Source organism: Eumetopias jubatus, unplaced genomic scaffold, assembly GCF_037043125.1.
Source record: "Eumetopias jubatus isolate StellerSeaLion01/CBP00866 unplaced genomic scaffold, mEumJub1_p1.0 scaffold_8, whole genome shotgun sequence".
In the NCBI taxonomy this organism is placed as follows: Eukaryota; Metazoa; Chordata; class Mammalia; order Carnivora; family Otariidae; genus Eumetopias; species Eumetopias jubatus.
The window spans coordinates 75416428-75440384 of NW_028274814.1; the positions used below are offsets into that span (position 1 = coordinate 75416428).

At 35.5% G+C, this 23957-nt stretch overlaps 1 protein-coding gene across 4 annotated transcripts in view; it reads left to right on the forward strand.

The window, feature by feature from the left end:
• The window catches only part of ARID2 (AT-rich interaction domain 2), a 157895-nt gene that overhangs the window by 131365 nt on the left and 2573 nt on the right, over nucleotides 1-23957 (forward strand). For 3 of the 4 annotated variants that reach the window (XM_028123132.2, XM_028123133.2, XM_088026016.1), the window contains 4 exons: nucleotides 11011-11149; nucleotides 11243-11328; nucleotides 13620-13743; nucleotides 13831-13922. In XM_028123132.2, the coding sequence (XP_027978933.1) occupies nucleotides 11011-11149; nucleotides 11243-11328; nucleotides 13620-13743; nucleotides 13831-13922 (441 nt within the window). Of the gene's footprint in view, nucleotides 1-11010; nucleotides 11150-11242; nucleotides 11329-13619; nucleotides 13744-13830; nucleotides 13927-23957 lie in introns of those variants that run through there. The other variant, XM_088026017.1, reaches the window with a different exon arrangement.

Consider the following 23957-nt stretch of genomic DNA (forward strand, 5'->3'; position numbering starts at 1 on the left):
GCATTCTTTTTTTTTTTTTTTAAGATTTTAATTTTTAAGTAATCTCTACACCCAACACGGGGCTCAAACCCACAACCGTGATATCAAGTGGCATGCTCCACTCACTGAGCCAGCCACTTCTCAAGGGCATTCTTTATTTCTGTTACAGTATTTTTGATTTCTATCATTTCTTTTTGATTCTTAACATCTCCATTTCTCTTACTTTACCCATATATTCTTCCGTGTTGCCACTTTTTCCATTAGTGTCTTAGTGTATTAATCATGACTATATTAAGTCTGCATTATGATAATTCCAAAATCTCTGTCATATCTGAGTCTGGTTCTCATGCGTGCTTTCTTTCTTCAAACTGCGTTTTGGGTTTATTGTTGGGTTTTGGTGTTTGGTTCTGGTTGGTTTTGGGGTTGTTTTTTTTTTTTTTCTTTACATTTGGCATGCTTTGTAAGTTTTTGTTGAAAGCAGGATATGTTGTATTGGTTAATAGGAACTGAGGTAAAGAGGCCTTTGGTGTTAAGTTTTATGTTTACCTGCTTAGGAATTATGCTGTATTTAATGTTTGCTGTAGCTGTAGGTGTCAGAGGCTTCAGTTTCTTCTAGTGTCCTTTTTTCCCCACTCCCTTGTTTTCTTTGGATTTGCTAGAAGCTCATTTTTTTTAAGATTTGTTTATTTACTTTAGCGCCTATGGGGTGAGGGGGAAGAGGAAGAGAGTCTCAAGCAGACTCCCTGCTGAGCGCAGAGCCCCATGCAGGGCTTGATCTCAAGACCCATGAGATCATGACCCCAGCCAAAACCAAGAGTTGGATGTTCAACCAACTGAGCCACGCAGGCTCCCCAAAGCTCATTTTTAAATAGAGTCTGTATCTTAGAGCTCTCTCAGTTGTAATCCACTGTTATTATACTGGAGCCTTGTTGATGTGGTGATAAGGTAGTGCAGATGGGAAGCATTCTGTCATCTCATGATTAAATCTAACTTTTTAGTGGGCTTGAGTTTAAGGGCTGTGACTTTAAGACGAGTTTCTTTTATTTTCTTTATTTTTCTTCCCCTTCTGTGAGACAGGGAATCTGAGGGCTTGAGTTACCTAATTGCTCCTTCCCCTAGGCCAGATAAGGCTTTGTTAAAGTAATTTTCCTTGAGGGCAGGCCCTTGGTAGGGAGAAAAGAACACTGGGCATATTTAAAATTGATTGTTTTCTCACTCCCTCTGCAGGAAAGCCCTAGGGAGTTTTTCCTCCAGTCTTTACTCTTGTAGAACCCTGGTAAAATTCCTGGAGGTAAAACTCAAAAAAGTGTGGGCTCTCTACAGACACTGCAGCTGCACCCCCCACCTCCCTACCCCCAGGCCCTGCCAGAGTTTCTATCTTTCAGGGTAATCCATACTAGACCTCCATCAGTTCATCAATTTCTGCTTAAGTATTCCTACCAGTTATTGATTCTGGAAGTTATTTGTGATTCTCTATATTCGACTGTCTCCAATTTTCAGGGAGGCAGTTTGCCTTGTGACCTTAGTTCTCTGATGGATTCAAGAATTGTTAATTTTCAGTTCAGCTTTTTTCTTGTTCTGAGGATGGGAATGACAACTTATAAACTCTTTATATGTCTGAACAAAAACTTGGAAGGTCCTTGTCCTTTATTCTTGTTTTTATATCATCAGCATGATGCAGACTGTTAGTTTATAACTGAAACATATAAATAATGTGTGATTATATTTTGTGTTTGATCCTTATGAAATGGGACCCCAAAAATTCTCTATAATTAAAAAATCCATGAACTGCTCTTTTAATTCTGTGTAATTAGAGGAAAGGACTCAATGCCTCTGGTAAACCACTAATTTACAGTCCTTGTTTTTAGTACTGTTTCTTGGCCACCGTGTTCTTTGAATAAGCAATGTTGGGATAAAGGGAACGTTTGAGAGAGGACTCCAGCTTACCTTTAACCATAGGATCTCTGCTTTTCACTTGATGTATAAGGACTCTCACATTTTGTTTGAAAAGATGCTTCTGCAGCTATAAAAGACATTTGAAAGCCACTTTTAGAATACATTGTTTCTCATCAATATCTAGCTAATAGCTATTATAGAAAAGATGAAAATTATTTTCCTTTGGGAGAATATAATCTATAATGTGTTTATATTTAGAGTTGTATCATTCAAGAGTCAAACAGAATTTAGAGGATCTCAATAAACATTTCCAGTGTGGAAGCTGTTCTCTCTAGAAACTTAGGGACTTTTATTTGCACTAATAAAATTGATATATTCCCTGACCACCTAGGAATCTCCTCAAGTGATTCTCCTCAACCTCAGACTCCTGGGTTCCTACTGCAGTTCCTTTGCAGGTGTAGAGTTGTAGTTCCTCCTAAAGATTCTAACACAAGGTTTCGTTATTCCTACTCTATAATCCTTAAAGAAAGATACTTTTGCATCAAGATGAGATTTGAATAATCACTGGTCTCAGGGGAAATAACAGAACAACAAGAAACATGAACCTCACTAGAGGTGACCAATGAATGAAAACTAGAATTTGTATTCTCTGTAAAGGTGCTTTTACTTCTTCCGGAAGTATCATCCAGAGTCCATGGTAAATCTTTAATTTCTTCCAGTAATTGGAATTTCAGAAATAATGTAGTCAGGTTAAGGATTCTTAAAGGAATTTTTCTTAAATTTTCATTTAAGAAAAAAATTAAAATATTTAACAAAAACTGATGGCAGTTTTATACATTTATTTTAAGGTAAAGAAGTTTCTAAAGATTAGTTGAGTGTGATATATAAAACTGCCATCTTGATATCAAATATTACCCTATATTATAGGGTAAGATATTCAGAGTAGAAACTTATATTTCATGATGTATCAGTGACTGCTTAATTCTAGTTATATTGCCATTTTAGGTTGAAATTAATTCAGTAGTTAGATTATTTGGCAGCCTGGAATTCATTTTATAGCATCTTTTGTCTAAATTTTGGGGTCATAAGACCAGAAGATATCTTCAGAGGGTTGATGCTTTGCACCCTGGAGTTTTTTTTCATATTAGTACAATGTCTGGCACATAAAGGGCTTTTAATTAATATTTGTTGAGTGAGTTAAGTTAATGAAGATTGGCTTGATTCTATAGTCAACAGTTCTTTGCTGACCTAGCCTGTTGGCATCTTATCTTTTCAACTGTGAACAGCCCATCACCTTGCTGTTTCTACATTTATAAAAGATTTTATGTAAAAGCTATAGAATCAATGGGTATTTTGTTAGTATTATTATACTTAAAGTTTGAACTAATAAGCCTTTATAAATCTGAGATTAACATTATGTAATACTTTTTGGTAGCATTAGCTTAAGGTATATTCCGTGGGTCTTAACTAATAATGCATAAAAATATATTATTAGGAAAAGCCCTAATTCCTTCCACAGCTGATGGGAGAACTTTTTACTTCATTCTTCCAAACACTGGATACCAAAGAGTATTTAAAGATGGTACCCAAAACCAAAAGGTTATATACCATGAGACAAATTTGCCACATCATGTTGAAGTCCTTTTTAGAGTTATTTAAAATATTTGGGAATAGAATTTACTAAGGTGAAAATCTAGCCTGCAGTTTACTAAGAAACTTTATTCCTTAGAAATTGTGCAGAGTAAGAAAATTATGTACCAGTGCTAACTTCTTAAACCTACTATGCTTTCAGAATTTGCCAGCATTAAAAATAAGGAAAAATTTATAGCATCATAGATACTGTGTATAAAAGTATACTTCAGTTTTTACCTAGGCATAAACTTACGCATATTATCTAAGTAAACAATCAAGTATTATAGTAGAGTAGGATAAAAATTAGGTCTTTAGGACATATCTGGTTTCAAACCCCAGCTCTTGCCACCACATAGTTGTATGCTCTGGAAAGTTACTTGTTTGAAAGCTTGTTTTCCTTAGCAGTAAAGTGGGGTTAGTTTTACCTTTAACAAAGAGCCATCATAGAAATCAAATAAGATGATGTTTGTAAATATACCAAATACAGAGTAAGTAATGAGCAAACAGAAGTTCAGGTAGGGAGGTAAACTTTATGCTGTGAGTAGCTTTGTCAGGAACAGTGTGAAGTGATACACTGCCCTATCTTTCAAGGAGTCCGGGTGAGTATCCAAACTCAAATTTACAGACAAATACACACATCATAATTCATTTTTATTTTATCTCAAAGCTTATTTTAGTTAATTAAGTATAACATATCTATTGAAATGCCTAAATTGTGCATATGTACTTCTATACTGCTTTCAGATGCAACTAAAATTTTGGTGGAGGGTACAGATTTTGAAAACATATTTATTTAAGCATGGTTCCCGAGAATATATTTCCTACTTTGCTGTGTAAAATATGTGACTGCTTCACAGACCAGTAGGTTAGTAGGAACTGGGGCTAGAGGATCAAAAGCAAAAACAGAAGTCCTTTCCTCTAGTAATTATTATTACTACTACTAGTATTATTTATATTATAATATTATCAATATTATTAATTATTAGAAGGAAAGGAGATAGAGCCAAAGACATTTGGTTTTGACTATCTTCCATCCAAACTCCCTTCCTATGTTTGAGATATTTCTCATAATTTGAGTCTTACTAGAAGGCAGGACATACCTCTCTCTACAAAAGCCAAAAAAAAAGAAAAAGCCCAAATACTTGCTTACTGCCCCGTTACCTTCGGCAGCTAAGCCAGTCAATCAGTTGCTCTTACCTGTGGCTTTGAATCTGGACTGATGATGGCAGACAGGGCTGTCGCAGCCGCAGCATGTCGTTTTGCAAGTCCTGTCCAGTTTGCACTTGTAATTTTTAATCCTGTGTAAAGGCAATAAATTAATTTCTTTTAATAATGAAGTTACTGTCTTTTTGTTTTGTTTTCCATTTTGGACTTCTACAATTAGATATGTAATAAAATTGGGTAAGTCTGCCAGCATCAGTGTTGGCGTGGGCTTTTCCCCCCAAATTTTATCAGCTTGTTACTAAATCTCATTTGAATATAAAATAATGCATACCTCTGGTATTTCTTCGGCCAGAGAATGTTATCTGTGTAAAGCAATTAAATGTCAAGGGTTGAAGTAAAAGTTTATTGTTCTAAATTAACAATATAACTGTTTTAAAAGCTGTTTTTGCAGTTTTTTGATGTATAGTACTATCATTTAAGTGCATTTATTAACATTTAAATGCACATCTTATTTTTAAACTAGAATTTTCCTGTTAAAAAATATATCCCATGTGTTTTAAGTCAAATGTTTTTGCAGCAGGAGGGCTATTAAGAGGGACATGGAATCCTTTTTGGTCATTAAAGAAAAACAGCCTGCCAAGAACTTAAACAACTAAGAAAACTTTAAATGAAACTATCTGAACTAAAGTGCCATTTTCAACCCTTTTATTTATGTTTTAAAAACAAAGGAAACAATCATAGCTTTATAGCCGCAGATGTTTGTTTCTAAATTGTTCTCTTAAATATGGTGAATTATTAAAATATCATAATATGTATTATTAATATATATAACCTGCATAGATTGCAGGCTTTTACATAATAAAATCTTTAAGGTGGTAGGAAAAGTGCTTTATTTACTTCATTTATTTATGTGTTTATGTTGCCAAAGAAATTGATTGACTGTAGGAAAAGTGATAGTAATAACCATTGTATAATTAACACCAATAAAGTAATGCTATATATATGGCTTTATTTTCAAGTGGAAAGAGTTGTAGCCTTAAGCAGCTGCTTAGGGTAACTAGAATCCACAAACTTGCACCTAGTAACTTTATGCAAATAATTTGTTCAGTTGAAACAAACAGCTGAAAGAAAAAAGAATTTGGCGAAGGGGATTTAAATAAAGGAATAAAAGCTAATCCTGAGCTTTAGCTGCAACTATTCATGTAAAGAGCAGGGGACTAGCCATTATAAATTGTATTGATGTTGTAATTGAAAATAATATGTTCCTTTGAAAGATGGCCAATGATAGAGAAAAAATTGTCAGATATAGTTACTGTAATAAATGTATTAAATACTGGTTAAATTTATCATTGCTTTGCCAGATATTGTAAATCTAGTTCCTGTCTTTTGTGACAGTAATGAGATCAAAGGAAAAGTGTTGTTTCTGTTGTTTTTAGTTGGAGTAGCATGTATATTGCTATACTTAAGTATAGGCTTCGGTAGAAAGGAAAAGATAGAAGATGCAAAGGAAGAGGTAGTTTACGAAGGTATGTAACAGATTCCAGAATATAAGTGAAAGAATTCACCCTGGAAATAGTGACTACTTCCAGCCAAGATCCAAGAGAAGGGGGAACTATGAGTAATGACAGAAAATTTAATACAGAGAAAAAGGAAGTTAGGGCAGCTCTAATAGAATAAACTTAAATTTTTTCAGGAATAAGCCTTTTTTTTTCAGACGCATAACAATAAGGAAATATCCCTAAATTTACAGACTCACACTATATAGGGGAAGACAGACTCTGAAACAATCAGATTGAAGTTTAGTGTTTAACAAAAGGTGGTAAAGTTTGGAGCAGTTTTGTGGGGAGTGTTTTCAGGAGCAGAAATTAATAAAATAAGTTGTAATGATGAGAATCCCTTGATAATCGAGAGCATTCACTTGGAGGTAGACTGTTGAACAAGGCTTGGCAAGTTTGGAGTAGTTGTGGGAAAAGTCTTAGGGTAGGTGATTAGTAGGACAGACCAGGTGAAAAGACAGAGATTGCTATGCCACCGTTATGACTGCTGTTACTACTACTACTGATCATGGTAGTAGCTCTCAGTTATCATTGGCCTGATGTTTGCCAAATGGCTTTACACGTATCATTAAATTTAAGCCTCACAACCACCCTGAAAGGTAGATTACCGGTAAGTAAAATGAGTTTCAGAAATGTTACTTGTCCCGTGCTTCTGCCTGTGGTTGTGCACATCAGCGGCTGGAGGGGAGGGGTGTGCCATTCACATTGGACATGTCAGAGATTGTGTATTTATTACAATGGTTTTTCAGCAGATAACAGTAAAGTATCTTAGTGAAGGGCATTCTTTTAATTGCACCATATAGCCTTACTATGGCAGCAGTGTATCAAATTTTATGAGTAACAGTCCCAGTTTTGTGTAAACACACACACACACACACACACGGGGTGGGGAGGCACACAGCTTAAAGGAAATACACGAAAATGTTAACAGTTTGGGTCACAGGGAATTTTTATTTTCATTTAGATACTCTTCAATTTTTCTGGTTTCTTTAAATGAACGTGTTTGTTATTTTGGGTGGCAGGGGTAGATTATTGATGGAAAGGTAGTAGTAATAAGGAAAATTGTTCTAGACATACAAGTATACAGTAGTGGCATCCCACCTCTTCTCTTCCCCTATCCCATTCCAGAAAAATCAGTGACATTCTGCAAACTCAGTATCTGTTTTGCATTGGAATTGCATTTAAGCTTTAAAAATCCAGATACTCCATTTAGGTATTTGGAAACTATTTTCTACTTTTATATGATCATTACAACCAGCTCCATTCATAGTTATACTAGAACTTGAATGGTTTGTATGACTTGAGTAGTTAGACAAATAGTAAACAGACTCAGGGTAGAGGGGAAAGGTAGTAGATAAGAGGGAAATAATAGACTCTGTGCTGGGCAGGTAAAGTGATGAACACTTGAAAATCCCTGTGATCGGGGCGCTGGGTTGGCTCAGTCGTTAAGTGTCTGCCTTCGGCTCAGGTCATGATCCCAGAGTCCCCAGAGTCCTGGGATCGAGCCCCATAGCGGGCTCCCTGCTCAGCGGAAAGACTGCTTCTCCCTCTCCCACTCCCCCTGCTTGTGTTCCTGCTCTCACTTCTCTTTCTCTCGTATAAATAAATAAAATCTTTAAAAAAAAAAAGGTATATTTTAAAAAAAATCTCTGTGATCTTAAAACATACATATATACAGTTTCAATATATTTAGTAATTTGATTTAAAGAAGCACTAATTTCATCCCTTTCTCTTGTGACTGGTAAATTCATCAATTTTGTGTGTTGTAAATAAACGTGAGTCATTTAACGTACTGTGGGATATTTTAGAATTCAGGTATCATTTTGACTAGTGACTAGTAGTAGTACATTTTGATTTTGGTGTGTGCGTGTGCAAACAGCTTTACCTTTCAATTAATAATTATAATATTTAGGTAAGATATTAAAAACACAATAAAAAATGCCTCCTTGTGACAGTTATTAGAGCTCCAGTCATATTTATTTCATATTAATGAAATAGCATTGTTTGTACTGAAAATTAAGAGATTCCAAAACTAAAGATGTACTTACTAATTTTAATTACAAAATAAGCTCTTCTTTTTCTTACATCCTCATGACTTATTTTACAACTAGAAGTTTATATCTTTTGTCCCCTTTACTCCTTTGTCCACCCACCATCCCCCACCTGACAACCACCAGTCTCTTCTCTTTATCTATGGACTTAGTTTGGTTTTTTGTAGATTTCATGTATAAGTGAGATTATATGGTATTTGTCTTTCTCTGACTTATTTCACTTGGCATAATACCCTCTAGGTCCATCCATGATGTTGCAAATGGCAAGATTTTATTTTATTTTTTTTATGGCTGAGTAATATTCCATTGAACACAGCGTTTTTATCCATTCATCTATCAGCGGACATTAGGTTGCTTCCATGTCTTGGCTTTTATAAATAAGGCTGCAATTAATATAGGGGGTATATATCTTTTCTAATTAGTGTTTTCATTTTCTTCAGATAAATACCCAAAGGTATAATAACTGGATCATATGGTAGTTCTATTTTTAATTTCCTGAAGAACTTCCATACTGTTCTCCATAGTGGCTATACCAGTTTGCATTCCCACCAACAGTGCATGAATGTTCCCTTTTCTCCACATGTTCACCAGCAGTTGTCAGTTTCTTGTCTTTTTTTTTTTTTTTTAATAGCCATTCTGACAGGTATGAGATGATATCTTATTGTGGTTTTGATTTGCATTTCCCTGATGATGAGTAGTGTTGAGCATCTTTTCATATATCTGTTGCCCATCCGTATGTCTTCTTTGGAAAAAATACTCAAATTCTCTGCCTTTTTTTAATTGGGTTGCTTATTTTTTGCTATTGAGTTGTATGAGCTCTTCATATATTTTGGATATTGATCCCGTATTAGAGACGTGATTTGCAAATACTTTCTCCCATTCACGAGGTTGCTTTTTCCTTTTGTTGTGCAGAAGCTTTTAGTTTGATATAGTCTCACTTGTTTATTTTTGCTTTTGTTGCCTTTGCTTTCAAATCAAATTAAAAAAAATCATTGCTAAGATTGAAAGCAAAGAGCTTAACACCTCTGTTTTCTCCTAGGAGTTTTATAGTTTCAGGTCCTACATTCAAGTCTTTCATCTATTTTGAGTTAATTTTTGTGTATGGTGTAAGATAGTTGTTCAGTTTCATTCTTTTGCATGTGTCTGTCCAGTTTCCCCAAAACTATTTATTGAAGAGACTGTCCTTTCCCTTTTCCCCATCATATATTCCTGGCTCCTCTGTTATAAATTAATCAATCATATATGTGTGGGTTTATGTCTGGGCTCTATACTGTTCCACTGATCTGTATGTATCTGTCTTTATGCCAGTACTGTACCATTTTAATTACTGCAGCTTTGTAATATAGTTTGAAATCAGGCAGCATGATGCCTCTAAGTTTGTTGTTCTTAAGATTCTTTGGCTATTCTGAATCTTCTGCGTTTCCATATAAACTTTAAGATTGTTCTTTCTTTGCAAAAAATGCCATTAGAATTTTGATAGGGTGTGTATTGAATCTGTAGATTTCTTTTTTTTTTTTTAAAGATTTTATTTATTTATTTGACAGAGAGAGACAGCAAGAGCAGGAACACAAGCAGGGGGAGTGGGAGAGGGAGAAGCAGGCTTCCCGCTGAGCAGGGAGCCCAATGTGGGACTCCATCCCAGGACCCTGGGATCATGACCTGAGCCGAAGGCAGATGATTAACAACTGAGCCACCCAGGCACCCAAATCTGTAGATTTCTTTGGGAAGTTTGGACATTGTAACAATATGAATTTTTCCAAGCCATGACAGCTTCACAATAAACCTTTTGTATGTATTTGTATAAGTGAATATGAATGATATAATGATTTCTGACATTGTCTTTTATAGTTCAGTATTCAATTACTCTTGATTAAAATTTATTTTAAAAATTCTATCATATATACTGCACATCAACACCTGGCTTAAATATAGACGTACTTTTATGACATCCAAAAAAACTCAAGTCCTAAGAGAGCTCTGCCGTAAACTTTAAGGATATTGATTATGCAAATATTTGAGTTGCTAATTAATAATTGAAACCTTTTGCTGTCTGGAATCCAGTATTCTCTTTCATTGCCATATATTCTAATTAATAAGGGAAAATAGTATCTGACTTTCTTTACGTTGTGTCCTTGGCCATGTACCCACTCAGACATTTGTACATTGTTAAGCCGCCAAGTATGTGAATGAGTAGGGTATGATGTTAGAGAAATGAGGGCTGTGGCTTCTTAAACATGGACAAATAATGTGAATTCAACTAAAAAGCCAGACTTACCAAATTTGTAGCATTTAGATTGTTGGATCTAATATGCTAGAATTTATTATATGTAATATGAGGTCTAGTAAATGTTTAAGCAGCTTCTAAAAGTATAAGAGAATATGGTATTTGTTTGTAAAGTAGTTTTCTATTGTGTTTTAAAATGACATATTACTTTCAAGAGATTCTTAGCTGACTTTCATTGAAGGTAGGGAATTGAGAATGAAACATAATAAACTTAAATTACCAAAAGTCTTCAGTATAGTTGAATGATTTGATTTAGAAATATAAACAAATTTTTAAAATAATTTCAAAATATTCCTTGAAATAAAATGAATGTGAGATTTGCCTACACTATTATGCTTAGTATTTTTGTATATTGATCTGGGGCTTTTGTATTAGGAGAGCAAGTGTTCTGATTTAAAGAATATATGCAAATCTGCCAGAAAATTTCTACTACTTTTATTTTTTGTAGATGGTTTCAGACACCCTCACAGGTTTTCTACCATGCAGCAACTGAACATGGAGGCAAAGATGTATATCCAGGGCAATGTCTTTGGGAAGGTTGTGAGCCTTTTCAGCGACAGAGGTTTTCTTTTATTACCCACTTACAGGTATATACTTTCTTCATACTATTTGGTCAGTAACTCACCTGGTTGCATTAAAGATCTTGATGCATATTCTTTTACTTCCTCTTTCTTAAAAAGGATAAGCACTGTTCAAAAGATGCCCTGCTTGCAGGATTAAAACAAGATGAACCAGGACAAGCAGGAAGTCAAAAATCTTCTACCAAGTAAGGACCATGAGTTTACTTCCCGTTGCACATACAAAAAGAAAAGTCAGGAAACTAGGCAAAACATAGTACCAGTGAAAGACAGCTTAACATATTGGGAGACCGAGACCTAGATTCCAGTTGAGCTCTACCATTAACCAGCTATGTGACCCTGTTCAAACTGCTTAAATTCTCCAAGCATAACTTTTCATTCTGGCTAGAACTCATAGTCTGTTAGGACTTTGTAGCTGTAATGTTTTGATTCTAATTTGTAGATAAGTCATTAGAAGTAGTGACAGATGATATTTGAGAAATGCTTTGTAAACTGAAAATGTATATATGGTTCTTTGTCCTTTGAGAGAGTAATTGAGTATGTATTTGATAATGGCAAAGAGATTTCTTCCTATAACTACTCCTGTGAGGACAGGCCAGGGTGTCATGTGAGAATTGTATACATACTACATTTACTGTATGGTTATTCATTTACCTGTTATTTCATGAGCCACATACTTGTAAGGCATGTAGTCAAGTTCTAGTTGGGTGTAGATTCCTGTAAGAGCCTTATTAGATTTACACAGTTTTTATCTCCTATTCTGTTTCTAACTGAGACCTTTAGTTGTAGATTCTGTAACATAATAATATGCTTACCTCTCAAAATGTGAAGAAATATTAATTTGTCACCATTATTGAGATAGTGCTGTGTACTTGGCATTGTGCCAGAGATAGAGAAGTCTAAGAACAAGATCTAGTCTATAACTGCACAGAACTGAAATTCTAGAAGAACCAGAAGTATGGGAACACAAGCTGCTTACATACTTCATTCGTTCCATTACTATTTAATGAGCATCTACTATGTGCTAGGCACTAAAGTATGGTATGAGGTATTTGTGACCAAGGTATGTTTTGCTGTTCAATGTCTAGAGATCAAATGAGAGATATAAGTAATTCTTACTATCTAGTGTAATCACTACTAAAATGAGGACATGCTCAAGACACTGTGAGGGCCCATGTCAACCAATGTAGGAGACCAGGGAAGGCTTTCTGATAGAAAGTGCATCCAAACTGAGACTCAAAGAATGAGGACTGATTAGCCAAGAGTCTCATTAGCCATAGTCATGAGTTTGGATTGTACCCTAAAGGCAGAGAAAGTCATTTTTCTGCCAAATGTATTTTTCTATAATTTTCACTGTACTTAATTTGTATATATTATGTAGTGTATAAGAATATGTTGGAGTGTACTTGGTTTCGCTTAAATTTGGAGGAAAAGATATTTGGGATATCAATTTCAATCAAATAAAAAATCTTTGTCACTTATACCTAACATCCAATAACAGTTGTATCAATATATAGATAATCGTATCTGTAGACATATATCTAGATATGGATGTAAAGTGGCTTACAATTTTAAGATTGCTTTACATTCATAATTAGTTTACTTATATTTAAAAGTGCCAGAAATCGCCCCACGTTACAGACGCGAAACCTGGAGCCACAGAGGGGCAAATGGAAATTTTCAAACTCACACAGGTAGTTAGAGTGTGAGAAATAGACTGCATTTCCTCATGTGCGAGTCATTGCTCTTCCCACCATTGCCTCATGAGAATGCAATGGATATTGATGCAGTTTTTCTCCTTGACCAAGGAAATCTAGCATAGTTTGAATCTTTTATATAAAATCTGTCTCTGCACTCCCTCCATTCTGTATCTTTCATAAAGGACAGTAGAAATATACTGAAAGGATTGATTGATATTATCACATAATGATGAAAAATAAGATGACGTAACAAAGTAATAGTTTGAAATACAGTTGTTGGCATAATTTCTTGTTACTATCACGTTGGTTATCTTTTCCTGGATGACCTATCCCTGTATCAACACATTCTTAGGTAATACTATTTTACTCTTAGATACTGTTTAGCAAAACTAACTTGCAACTCAAATTGTAGACTATTTTCTTCTTTGGTAAAATCTTCACATTACATTCAAAGATGTGAACTCCAGAGCTTTGATACAATGTTGTATTGATTTTGATTGCATATTTACTGACACAGTAACTTTAAAGATGGACTACACTAGAACAGCTCTTGTTTGCTTTAAAATTGTTAGATTGGAAAATGAAAGACTTGAAACTTCACCCTGATACTAAGAGCCCCTTTGGCTGGGCTGACACAAAGTAAACATTAATGCTGGGTCATGGGAGCTTTTATTTATTGTGAAGTAACCACCCTAGGGCCTGGCAGGTTGGTCATCCTTGTCAGCCTTTCTGTAGCATCATGTTAACAATCTGTCTCTCTCACTTTCTCCTCAATTTAGGCAGCCTGCTCTAGGGGGCACAAGCTCAACTCCTAGAGCACAGAAGGCCATTGTGAATCATCCCAGTGCTGCTCTGATGGCTCTTAGGAGAGGATCAAGAAACCTTGTCTTTCGAGATTTTACAGTAAGCAAGCCTTGAAAGCCTTATCTGCAAAGGTGTGAGCACTGTATGATTTAGATCTTTATTCTTTTCTTTTCCTTTCTTTTTAAGGATGAAAAAGAGGGACCAATAACTAAACACATCCGACTAACAGCTGCCTTAATATTAAAAAATATTGGTAAATATTCAGAATGTGGTCGCAGGTGAGTAATCTATTTTCCATAGCCAGAGTGAATTTAGATTATCTTACTTTTACATGTAAATCAATAAGATTAGATATCTGTGTTTTTATTCACTGTTTTTTTTTAATCAATTTTGTGAATATGTCCAAAAGCTTATGCCAAGGTCAGGCCATCGTAATCTCTTAAAAGCCAAAAAAGTAGAAGTTGAAACAACCAAAAGGTGATCTTTTAATTTGTTCTGTTAGGTTAATTTTCTTGCTGACCATAGAATTTAGAGCAAAAAGTAGATTTACTAAAGAGAAACCTTAGAAGTTTCTGGGAGACGGGAGGAGGAATGAATTGGAAAATGAATGTGAATCATTTGAATCGTGTGGAATTAGGATGGAATTTAGTTTGGTGATTGGCATTTTCATGAAGCCATCAAAGTCATAGATATTGCTAAGATTCACTATAATGCTCTCAAGTTTAAAACTGACTTTCTGGGCTCCAGGGTAGCTCAGTTGGTTAAGTATCTGACTCTTGATCTCAGCTCAGCTCTTGATCTCAGAGTCAGGAGTTCAGGCCCCACGTTGGGCTCCAAAACAACCAAACATACTTTTTAATGGATTTAATCAAGCAAGAGAAACTCAGGATTTTTTACATCTGTAGAAAGTAGAAACTATAACTCTAATCCTGAGAGAGCAAATGTGGAAAGTCCTGTTGATGCCTTTTGGACTTTGTCTCCCTTGGAGCTTGTCTCTATTTTTCTAGTATTCCCTCTATATCTTCAACTGACTCATCTTAGGCTCTTTTGTTGAGAAGTTGTCTTTGGAGACATCCTGCCTTCTGGCTAGTGACTTTCTCTCTGTGTTTCTCTCCTCGGACATATAAGTAGTCCCATCTCCTAGACGTATCCTCCATCTACCTTACTTCTCCTCCCCCACCCCCACTTGTACCTTGCCTTATTAGTTCTTTTACGTTTCTTGCAGTAACCTTCCAGCTGAATTTTCCCACTATGAAAACGTTGGACCAACAAAAGAAGAAAAAAAAGCAATGATTTTGAGTATATCAAACTTCTGTAAATTAAAGATGAATAAAACTTAAAACTGAAGTTTAAAAAACAGTATTTGCAATGCAAAAGTTGCTGTATTTAGTGTATCCAGTGTTCTCACAGGTGAATAAGAAAAATCCTTAACATTCAAATAGAAAAATAAGCAAAGTTTTTCAGAAAGAAAGAAGTATGAAGGTTTAGTCACCATACAAGAACACCAGCATCTTCCTTTTCCATTCATAACATGGTTTCTTACTACCTTTCTCACTGTATTTTCCTCTCCACCTTGTGCTTCATAGCTTACATTGCGGTGTCAGCCCAGATAAGCCACATACAGATTCCTAATCAAGTTAGACTCTTTCAGGTCACACTTTTGTACCTTCAGTTCTGATGTTCATACTATTCTCCCTGCCTAGAATGCCCTCTCCCTGGGGTGCCGGCCTGCTGAATATCTGGAAACCCTTTGTGACTCAGCTCACATAGTAGCTTTTGTGTGCTGCCTCCTATGCTGTGTTCCCCTTCCCCATCGAGTTCAGTCTTCTGTATTTTTGTAACCTGTCTTGTAACTTTTTTTTTGGAAGTTCTCAATATTTTATTATTTTTCTAAATTTAAATTCAAGTTAGTTAACAGATAGTGTAGTATTGGTTTCAGGAGTAGAATTTAGTGATTCATCACTTAGTTATAACACCCAGTGCTCATCCCAACAAGTACCCTCCTTAATACCCATCACCCATTTAGCCCATCCCCTACTTCCCTTCCAGCAACCCTCAGTTTGTTCTCTACAGTTAGGAGTCTTTTTATGGCTTGCCTCTGTCTCTGTTTTTATCTTATTTTTTCCTTCCCTTCCCCTATGTTCATCTGTTTTGTTTCTTAAATTCCACACATGAGTGGAATCGTGTGGTATTTGTCTTTCTCTGACTAACTTACTTCGCTTAGCGTGGTACAGTCTAGTTCTATCCACGTCATTGCAAATGGCAAGATTTCATTCTTTGATGGCTGAGTAGTATTCCATAGTATATATGTACCACATCTTCTTTATCCATTCATCTGTCAATGGACATTTGGGCTCTTGCCATAATCTGGCTATTGTTGATAGTGCTGCTATAAACACTGGGGTGCATGTGCCCCTTTGAATCAGCATTTTGTATCCTTTGGATAAATACCTAATAGTGCAATTGCTGGGTCATAGGGTAGCTCTATCTTTAACTTTTTGAGGAGCCTCCACACTGTTTTCCAAAGTGGCTGCACCAGTTTGCGTTCCCAGCAGAAGTGCAAAAGTGTTCCCCTTTCTCCATGTCCTCGCCAACATCTGTTGTTTTCTGAGTTACTAATTTTAGCCATTCGGACAGGTGTGAGGTAGTGTCTCATTGTGGTTTTGATTTGTATTTCTCTGATGCTGAGTGATGTTGAGCACTTTTTCATGTGTCTGTTAGCCATGTTTATGTCTTCTTTGGAGAAGTGTCTGTTCATGTCCTCTGCCCGTTTCTTAACTGGATTATTTATTTTTTGGGTGTTGATTTTGATGAGTTCCTTAGATTCTGGATACTAGCCCTTTATTCAGTATGTCATTTGCAACTACCTTCCTCCATTCTGTTGGTTACCCTTTAGTTTTGTTGTTTCCTTCACTGTGCAGAAGCTTTTTATCTTGGTAAGGTCCCACCAATATTTCATTTTTGTTTTGTTTCCCTTGCTTCCAGAGACGTGTCTAGTAAGAATTTGCTGCAGCCAAGGTCAAAGAGTTTGCTGCCTGTTTTCTCCCCTAGGATTTTGATGGTTTCCTGTCTTATATTTAGGTCTTTCACCCGCTTGGAATTTATTTTTGTGTATGGTGTAAGAAAGTGGTCCAGTTTCATTCTTCTGCATGTGGCTGTCCAGTTTTCCCAACACCATTTGTTGAAGAGATATAACATTAATCTTACTGTTTTGTAAATAGTTTTTAGGGGTGCCTGGGTGGCTCAGTCAGTTAGGTGTCCAACTCTTGGTTTTGGCTCAGTTCATGATCCCATGGGTTGTGGGATCAAGCCCCACGACAGGCTCTGCACTCAGCGGTGAGTCTGCTTGGGATTCTCTCCCTCTGCCCCTCCTCCCACCTGTGCACAGGCTTGCTTGCTTGCTCTCTCCCTCTGAAATAAATAAATAATCTTGAAAATAGTTTTTATATGGTTGTTTTCTCCTGCTGACCTATGTGTAGACTTTGTCTGAGTAATCTTTGTAGCCTGAACACCTAGCACAGTACTTAATGTGTAGTAGATAATCTCTACTTTCTATTCATCCTTAAGATTCAACTCAGGGATTACCTCTTCCTTTCCTGACATCTTCCTCACTAGCCTGCCTCTGACCTGGGGTGCCATAGGTACTCCCTACCACCTTACATATTACATATTAACACCCTAGATGGTGAGATCGTTGAAAGCAGGGATTGAATATTGATTTTCATTTTTGTGTCCTCAGTGCCTGGCATATTGTTTGGAATGTGATAGCAATTCAGTAAGTATTTGATTGATAGACAAATGGAAGGAAAGAAGCCTCGCAAATTCAGTCTTTTCTAGAGTTCTGGTCTGGAATTTGTATAGATAATTGGAATTCTAAAAGTAATTTTATAACTTTTTCTTAGCACTTTTTCCTCACATTCAAATTGCACATTCTTAGGCTTATAGCAGAGCCACTTTGTCTAGATGTAATTATTGAGCCAGAAGTTTTCATTTTACTGTTTTTGTTTTGTTGTTTATTTTGTTATTTTATATTTAACTCTAAACCTTCCAAATGTCTTCTGGTATCTTTAGTTACTATGATCTTAGAATAGCAGAATCAAGAGAAGGAAAACAATCCATTAAATTCTTACCATTCATCCTCCCAGTGAAGGCTGAACTGTAGAACCTCATTCAGACATCTCCAGTGATGTGGAGTTTTGCTTAGCAAGAATACTGGCAGAATCTGGCAAAACATATGTGTGAAGAAGAGAGTGTAGGAAATCAGATAGCTGCAAAAGATAATTCCCCGTTGAGATTTCTTTCTCAACAGAGATGAGAATGGAATAAGTAACAGGGTATGATTTTTTTTTTTTTAAGACTAAAGCCAACTCTGTTAGCAATAAGAAAATTGCACGAAGATAGGAAGATATATGGAAATTTACCTTCATTCTTGTAGTATAGTATACTGAACAATATGAAATGTAAGCATATTTAAAATTTGGAATTCAGAATCTGATTGTTTGAATAATGTAAAATGTTTAAATCTAGTTTATCTCCATTCTGATTAAGTTTGAGCTCTGGAGAATTGCAATATATTTCTCCTCCTTTTGATTTATATACCTTTTATCAAAATAATACATGGATCTTATTTAAAATCAAATGGTACTTTTCTATACACTGATAATGAACAGCCTGAAAAATAAATTAAGAGACTAATTCCCTTTACAGTATATCAATCTTGGGAATTCCTTCAATATTAAATCCCTTTTTCTTAAATCCGAACTAGTTCTTTTGCTTGATTTATTCCCTCATCATACTAAAGTGTATCCTCCAGTAATTTTAAAACCCCACATATCTGAAAATGTCTTTATTTTTACTCATGATAGTTCGGCTAGATACATAATTCTAGACTGAAAAGTTGTTTGTTTGTTTGTTTGTTTTAAGTTTGTGAGGGCATTGCTCTTAATGTGTTCCAGCATGCAGCTTTCCTCTTAAGAAGTCTATAACATCCTGGTTCTCTTTCCTGTGTTTGTGATCTATTTCCTCCCCTAGAAACATTTAGGATCTTTTTTTTTTTTTTTTTTTTTTTACCTTACTTTCTGATATCCTGAAGTTTTATGATGATGTGTCTTGGTGTAGGTGTTTTGTTGTGATCACTCAAGTGGGCATTTCATTTCAGTGGATCCTTTCAATCAGGAGATTCAAGTCCTTCCATAATGGGAATTTTTCTTGAATGTTTTTCTTTTTATAATTCTCTGCCAGCCATGGTCTCTATTCCTCATTTCTTGAACTTCTGTTGTTTGGATGCTAGACCCTCTTAAATTGATCCTCTAATTTTCCTTTCTCTCTTTAGTTTTCATTTTTGTCTGTTTAATATATTTCCTGGAAATTTCCTTGACTTTATCATCAAATCTATTGAATTCTTACTTAGGCTATCCTACTTTCATTTCTAAGAGATCTTTCTGAGTGCCAGTTGTTGCTATTTTATTACACCCTGCTCTTCTGCTCCCTTTAAGTATAGTTGCTGTTTCATCCAAATTCCTCAAATGAGCATTTCGGCTTCCTTTTCTATATTAAGAATAAAATATCACCAAGCCAGTTAGAAGCTTTGAGTGCAGATCTCCATTTGTCACTGGTGATTGCCATTTTGGGTGACCCCTAATGAACCAATTTGTTTATTAGAAGTCCTTCAAATTTCAGTCTCTAGAGAGAGATTGTTTCTCCAGGGAAAAGTCTCTGATTTTCTTGCCTTTGGAGGTAGGCAGTTTGGAGGAGGGCCAGTGTAAAATCCTGTGTTACGGAAACAGAATGGGAGAGGGGACCAGGAGGACCTTAACCATATTAAGTATGTTACTTTCACCCAATCCTGTTTTTTGTCTGATTGATCCCTCACCCCCAACCTTCACTGTACGTCTTACACCTTGCCTTTCTGGTTTAGTTTCTTCAGAAAATTTTCTTTAACTCATTTTGGTACTATTTTTAGAGGGAAAGGAGAAAAACCTGCATTCAAACTGGTAATTTGTGTCTTAAATTGTTTTCACTGATGCTTACAAATTATTTTTCATTATCTATTAAGTGTATTAAAGTGACACAGTGTTTATCCTTTATTAAACATATCAAAAAACCTTGAAATTTGAAATTGAAAGAATACCATTTTATACAACAAAAGAGGCATATTTTATCTAGTGAGTGCTTATTTTTTAAAACCCCCAAAAGTAGAAGATATTAATTTATATCAAAAATGGAATTGTTATGGGGTGCCTGGATGGCTCAGTTGGTGGAACATGCAACTCTTGATCTCAGGGTTGTGGGTTCGAGCCCCATGTTGGGCGTAGAGATTACTAAAGGAAAAGTAAAATCTTTTTTTTTTTAAGAAAAATTGTTACTTTAAAATCATCCTGGTGATTTAAATTTAGTTTTCTAGTTTTATCCATGTGACATAAAAATAAAAGAATACTTTTTCTTTTAAAGATTTTATTTATTTATTCATGAGAGAGAGAGAAAGAGGCAGAGGGAGAAGCAGGCTCCCTGCTGAGCAGGGAACCCGATGCGGGACTCCATCCCAGGACCCTGGGATCATGACCTGAGCCGAAGGCAGATGCTTAACCATCTGAGTCACCCAGGAGCCCAAAAGAATACTTTTTAACATGTGGAAAAATTTTTGTAATTTGTGAAATTTTTCATACTGATTTTTCTTTTTCAAAATGTTCATTAATTATAGAAGGAAAATAATTTGATCCCACTTCGTAATTGTTTTTATTATTGACGTTAGTTCACATACAGTGTTGGTTTCAGGTGTACAATGTAATGATTGAACAATTTTATACATTACTCAGTGCTCGTTAATATAAGTGTACTTTTAATCCTTTAACTATTTTACCCATTTCCTCACCCACCTCCCTGCTGGCAACCACCACTTTGTTCTGTTTTTAAGAGTCTAGTTTTTTGTTTGTCCTTTTTTTTCTTTGTTCATTTGTTTTGTTTCTTAAATTCTACATGAGTGAAATCATACAGTATTTGTCTTTCTCTGACTTATTTTACTTAGCGTTATATCCTCTGGGTGGGTCTACCTATATTCTTGAAGATGGAAAGATTCCATTCCTTTTGATGGCTGAGTAATATTCCAGTGTGTGTGTGTGTGTGTGTGTGTGTGTGTGTGTGTGTGTGTGTGTGTGCGCGCGCGCGCGCGCACACACGCGCACTCATGCACTCACATTACATCTTTGTAATCCATTCATCTGTGGATAGGCAGTTGAGTTGCTTCTATGTCTTGGCTATTGGAAATACAACTGCAACAAACATAGGGGTGCATGTATCTTTCAAATTATGTAAGTTATTTTTAAATCAAGTTTTATAGGACTATTTTTTCTTTTCCAGAAAAAAATTGTAGAAATTTCATTGCTCATTTAAAAATTTGCTTAATAAATTTTTTAAGTAGATCATACCTAAAGTATTAAAAAACACAAGTACAAAGCTCAATGAATTATCACAGAATGAACCAGCAACATAACCAACTATCCAAGTTCAGAAATAGAGGAACACCAATACCACAGAGCTCCTTTGATTCTCTGTCTTTATCCCATTTTCCTCAGTGGGACCACGATCCTGATGATACACCATAGAATTTTGCCTGATTTTGAACTCTATATAAGTAGACTCATATGGTGTACATTCTTTTGTACTAGCTTTTTTATTCAGCATTATTTGTGAGATTCATTCATATTACGTGTAGCAGTATGTTCATATTATTGCAGTATAGAATTCTGTTCTAAGAATATACTCAATTTTGTTTTTTCCATTCTACTTTTGGTAGGCATATTGGTGATTTTCAGTTTGGAGCTATTAAAAATAGTGGTTCTATGAACATTCTATACATGTTTTTGGCCATACATATATATATATATATATATTTCTATTGATTTTTAAGAAGGATTGATGATTCATAGGATATTACAACTTGAGTACATAATGCCAAACAATTCCAAAGAAATTTTATCAATTTGTACTCCCTCCAGAGATGTATGAGAGTCACAGTTGCTCCACATACTTGCCAACATTTGGTATAATTTTAATTTTTAGTTTTAGCCATGGCGGGGGGTATGTACAGTATGGAAACTACATAAAAGCAATATCAGAATAACCAAAAAACATGAAAGATGCTCAACTCCTTGTCTTTAATCTCCTTTTTTTTTTAAAGATTGATTTATTATTTGAGAGAAAGAGCATGAGCAGGAGGGGCAAAGGGAGGGGTAGAGAGCCTTTAAAGGAGACTCCACACTGAGTGGGGGGGCCAGACGCAGGGCTCGCTCTTATGACCCTGAGATCACGACCCGAGCTGAAACCAAGAGTTGGATGCTTAGTCAACTACGCCACCCAAGGGCCCCAATTTCCTTTTTTTTTTTTTTTAACAGTTATTTTAACTTCTTCCTTTGCTTTCGAATGGCAAAAATGGTACAATCCCCATGCGTTCATTTTGGCTTTGAATTTCTGTGTCTTTTCCCATAAATTGTTTCCCTATAATGTTCATTCAAAATGTAGAAGTCAAGCTCCTCCCTATTCTTTAGTTTCTTTTACCCAGGGTTATTTTAATGAAGGCACTGCAGTTCTTAGATGATCTCATGCTGGTTGATTTTCTTTTTCCTGACATTTAATGTAAAAGTTTTCACTCATAAGGTACACTTGACATAATTCTGCAGTGAACACCTATATGTACCAATCACCTAGCTTTTTTATTGACATTTTACTATTCTTATAACTATTTCATCTTTCCATTTTGGGCTTATTTTTACCACTTTTCTCCTCACCCCTCAGCATCACTGTGGTTTTTTGCTGGACAGTTGTCATTTTTATAATTTCTCTTCTTTATATATATAGCCACATCAATATTGTAATTTTAGGGGTAGAAAATTTCTTTTTTAAGTTTACAAATTAAAAAGAAATAGCTGCTTTGATGAGTAATGTCTTATTCAGGTGATAAGCTTCACTTAATGAAGGGAGAGAAACTTGAATCATCTCTAGAATATAATTTGTATTTTCATATAAAAGCAACCGTCTTAGGGGCACCTGGGCAGCTCAGTCGATTAAGCATCTGACTCTTGGTTTCAACTCAGGTCATGATCTCATGGGTTGTGGGATTGAGCCCTGCATTGGGATCCATGCTCAGCAAGGGGTCTGCTTGAAGATTCCCTCTCTCTGCCCCTCCCCCCCCACACGTGCTCACCGTCTCTCTCTCTCTCTAAAATAAATTAAAAAAAAAAACCATCTTATTTCTCTCCAGCTGTTTTCTAACATGATCTGAATTTTTATTTAATTTTGCCTTATTGTGGCAAGGACACTTAACATGAGATCTACCCTCTTAACAAATTGTTAAGTGTATAATACCTTATGGTGGACTGTAGGTACAGTGCATCTGTACATCTCTCAAGCTTATTCATCTTGCTGAACTGAAACTTTATGACCATTGATCCTCATTTCCTTCTTCCCCAGCCCCTGGTAAACACCATTTCACTCTTTGATTCTGTGAATTTGACTTCTGTAGAAACATGATCTGAATTTTCTGGAAGCATGCATGAAGCTTGTTGCAGAATTATGCCTGGCAGTCTTCCCATATTTAGAAATGTACCACGGAGAAAAGTCAAATAGATGATCTTCTCTAATTCTGCTACTACTATTTAGCTAGAAAGTCATTTCAGTTTGGTGTGCCTCAAGATAGCCTCAAATTCCTCATCTATAAATTGAACAGGTTAAACTAGCCGTTTCCCAGATTCTTCCTCTTCCTGCATTACTGGGTGCGGAAGTATGTATTGTTTCTTTAAAAACTGTATAGAGTTTTGTTTTTTGTGTTTTTTAGATTCCATATATTAGTGAAATCATGTATTTGTCTTTTTCTCTTTGACACATTGCAGTTAGCATGATACCCTCTAGGTCCATCCATGTTGTTGCAAATGGCAAAATCTCATTCTTTTGTTTCATGGTTGAGTGATACTCTGTTTATATGCCACATTTTTACCTGTTGATCTGTGGTTGGACACTTGGGTTGCTCCCATACCTTGGCTATTGTAGATAATGTTTTGGTAAACATAGAAGTGCACATATCTTTTTCAAATTAGCTTTTTTATTTCTTTTGGGTAAATAGTCCATAGTGGGATTACTGGATCATATGGTTTTTTTTTTTTTTTTTTTTTTTTTTAATTTTTGAGGAACCTTAAATATTTGGTAGAATTTACCAGACAACCCCTGAACCTGGTGCTTTCTGTTTTGGGAGGTTATTATTTTTTTTTATCAATTTCTTTAATAGGTATAGGCCTTTTCAGATAATCTCTTTCACTTTGTGT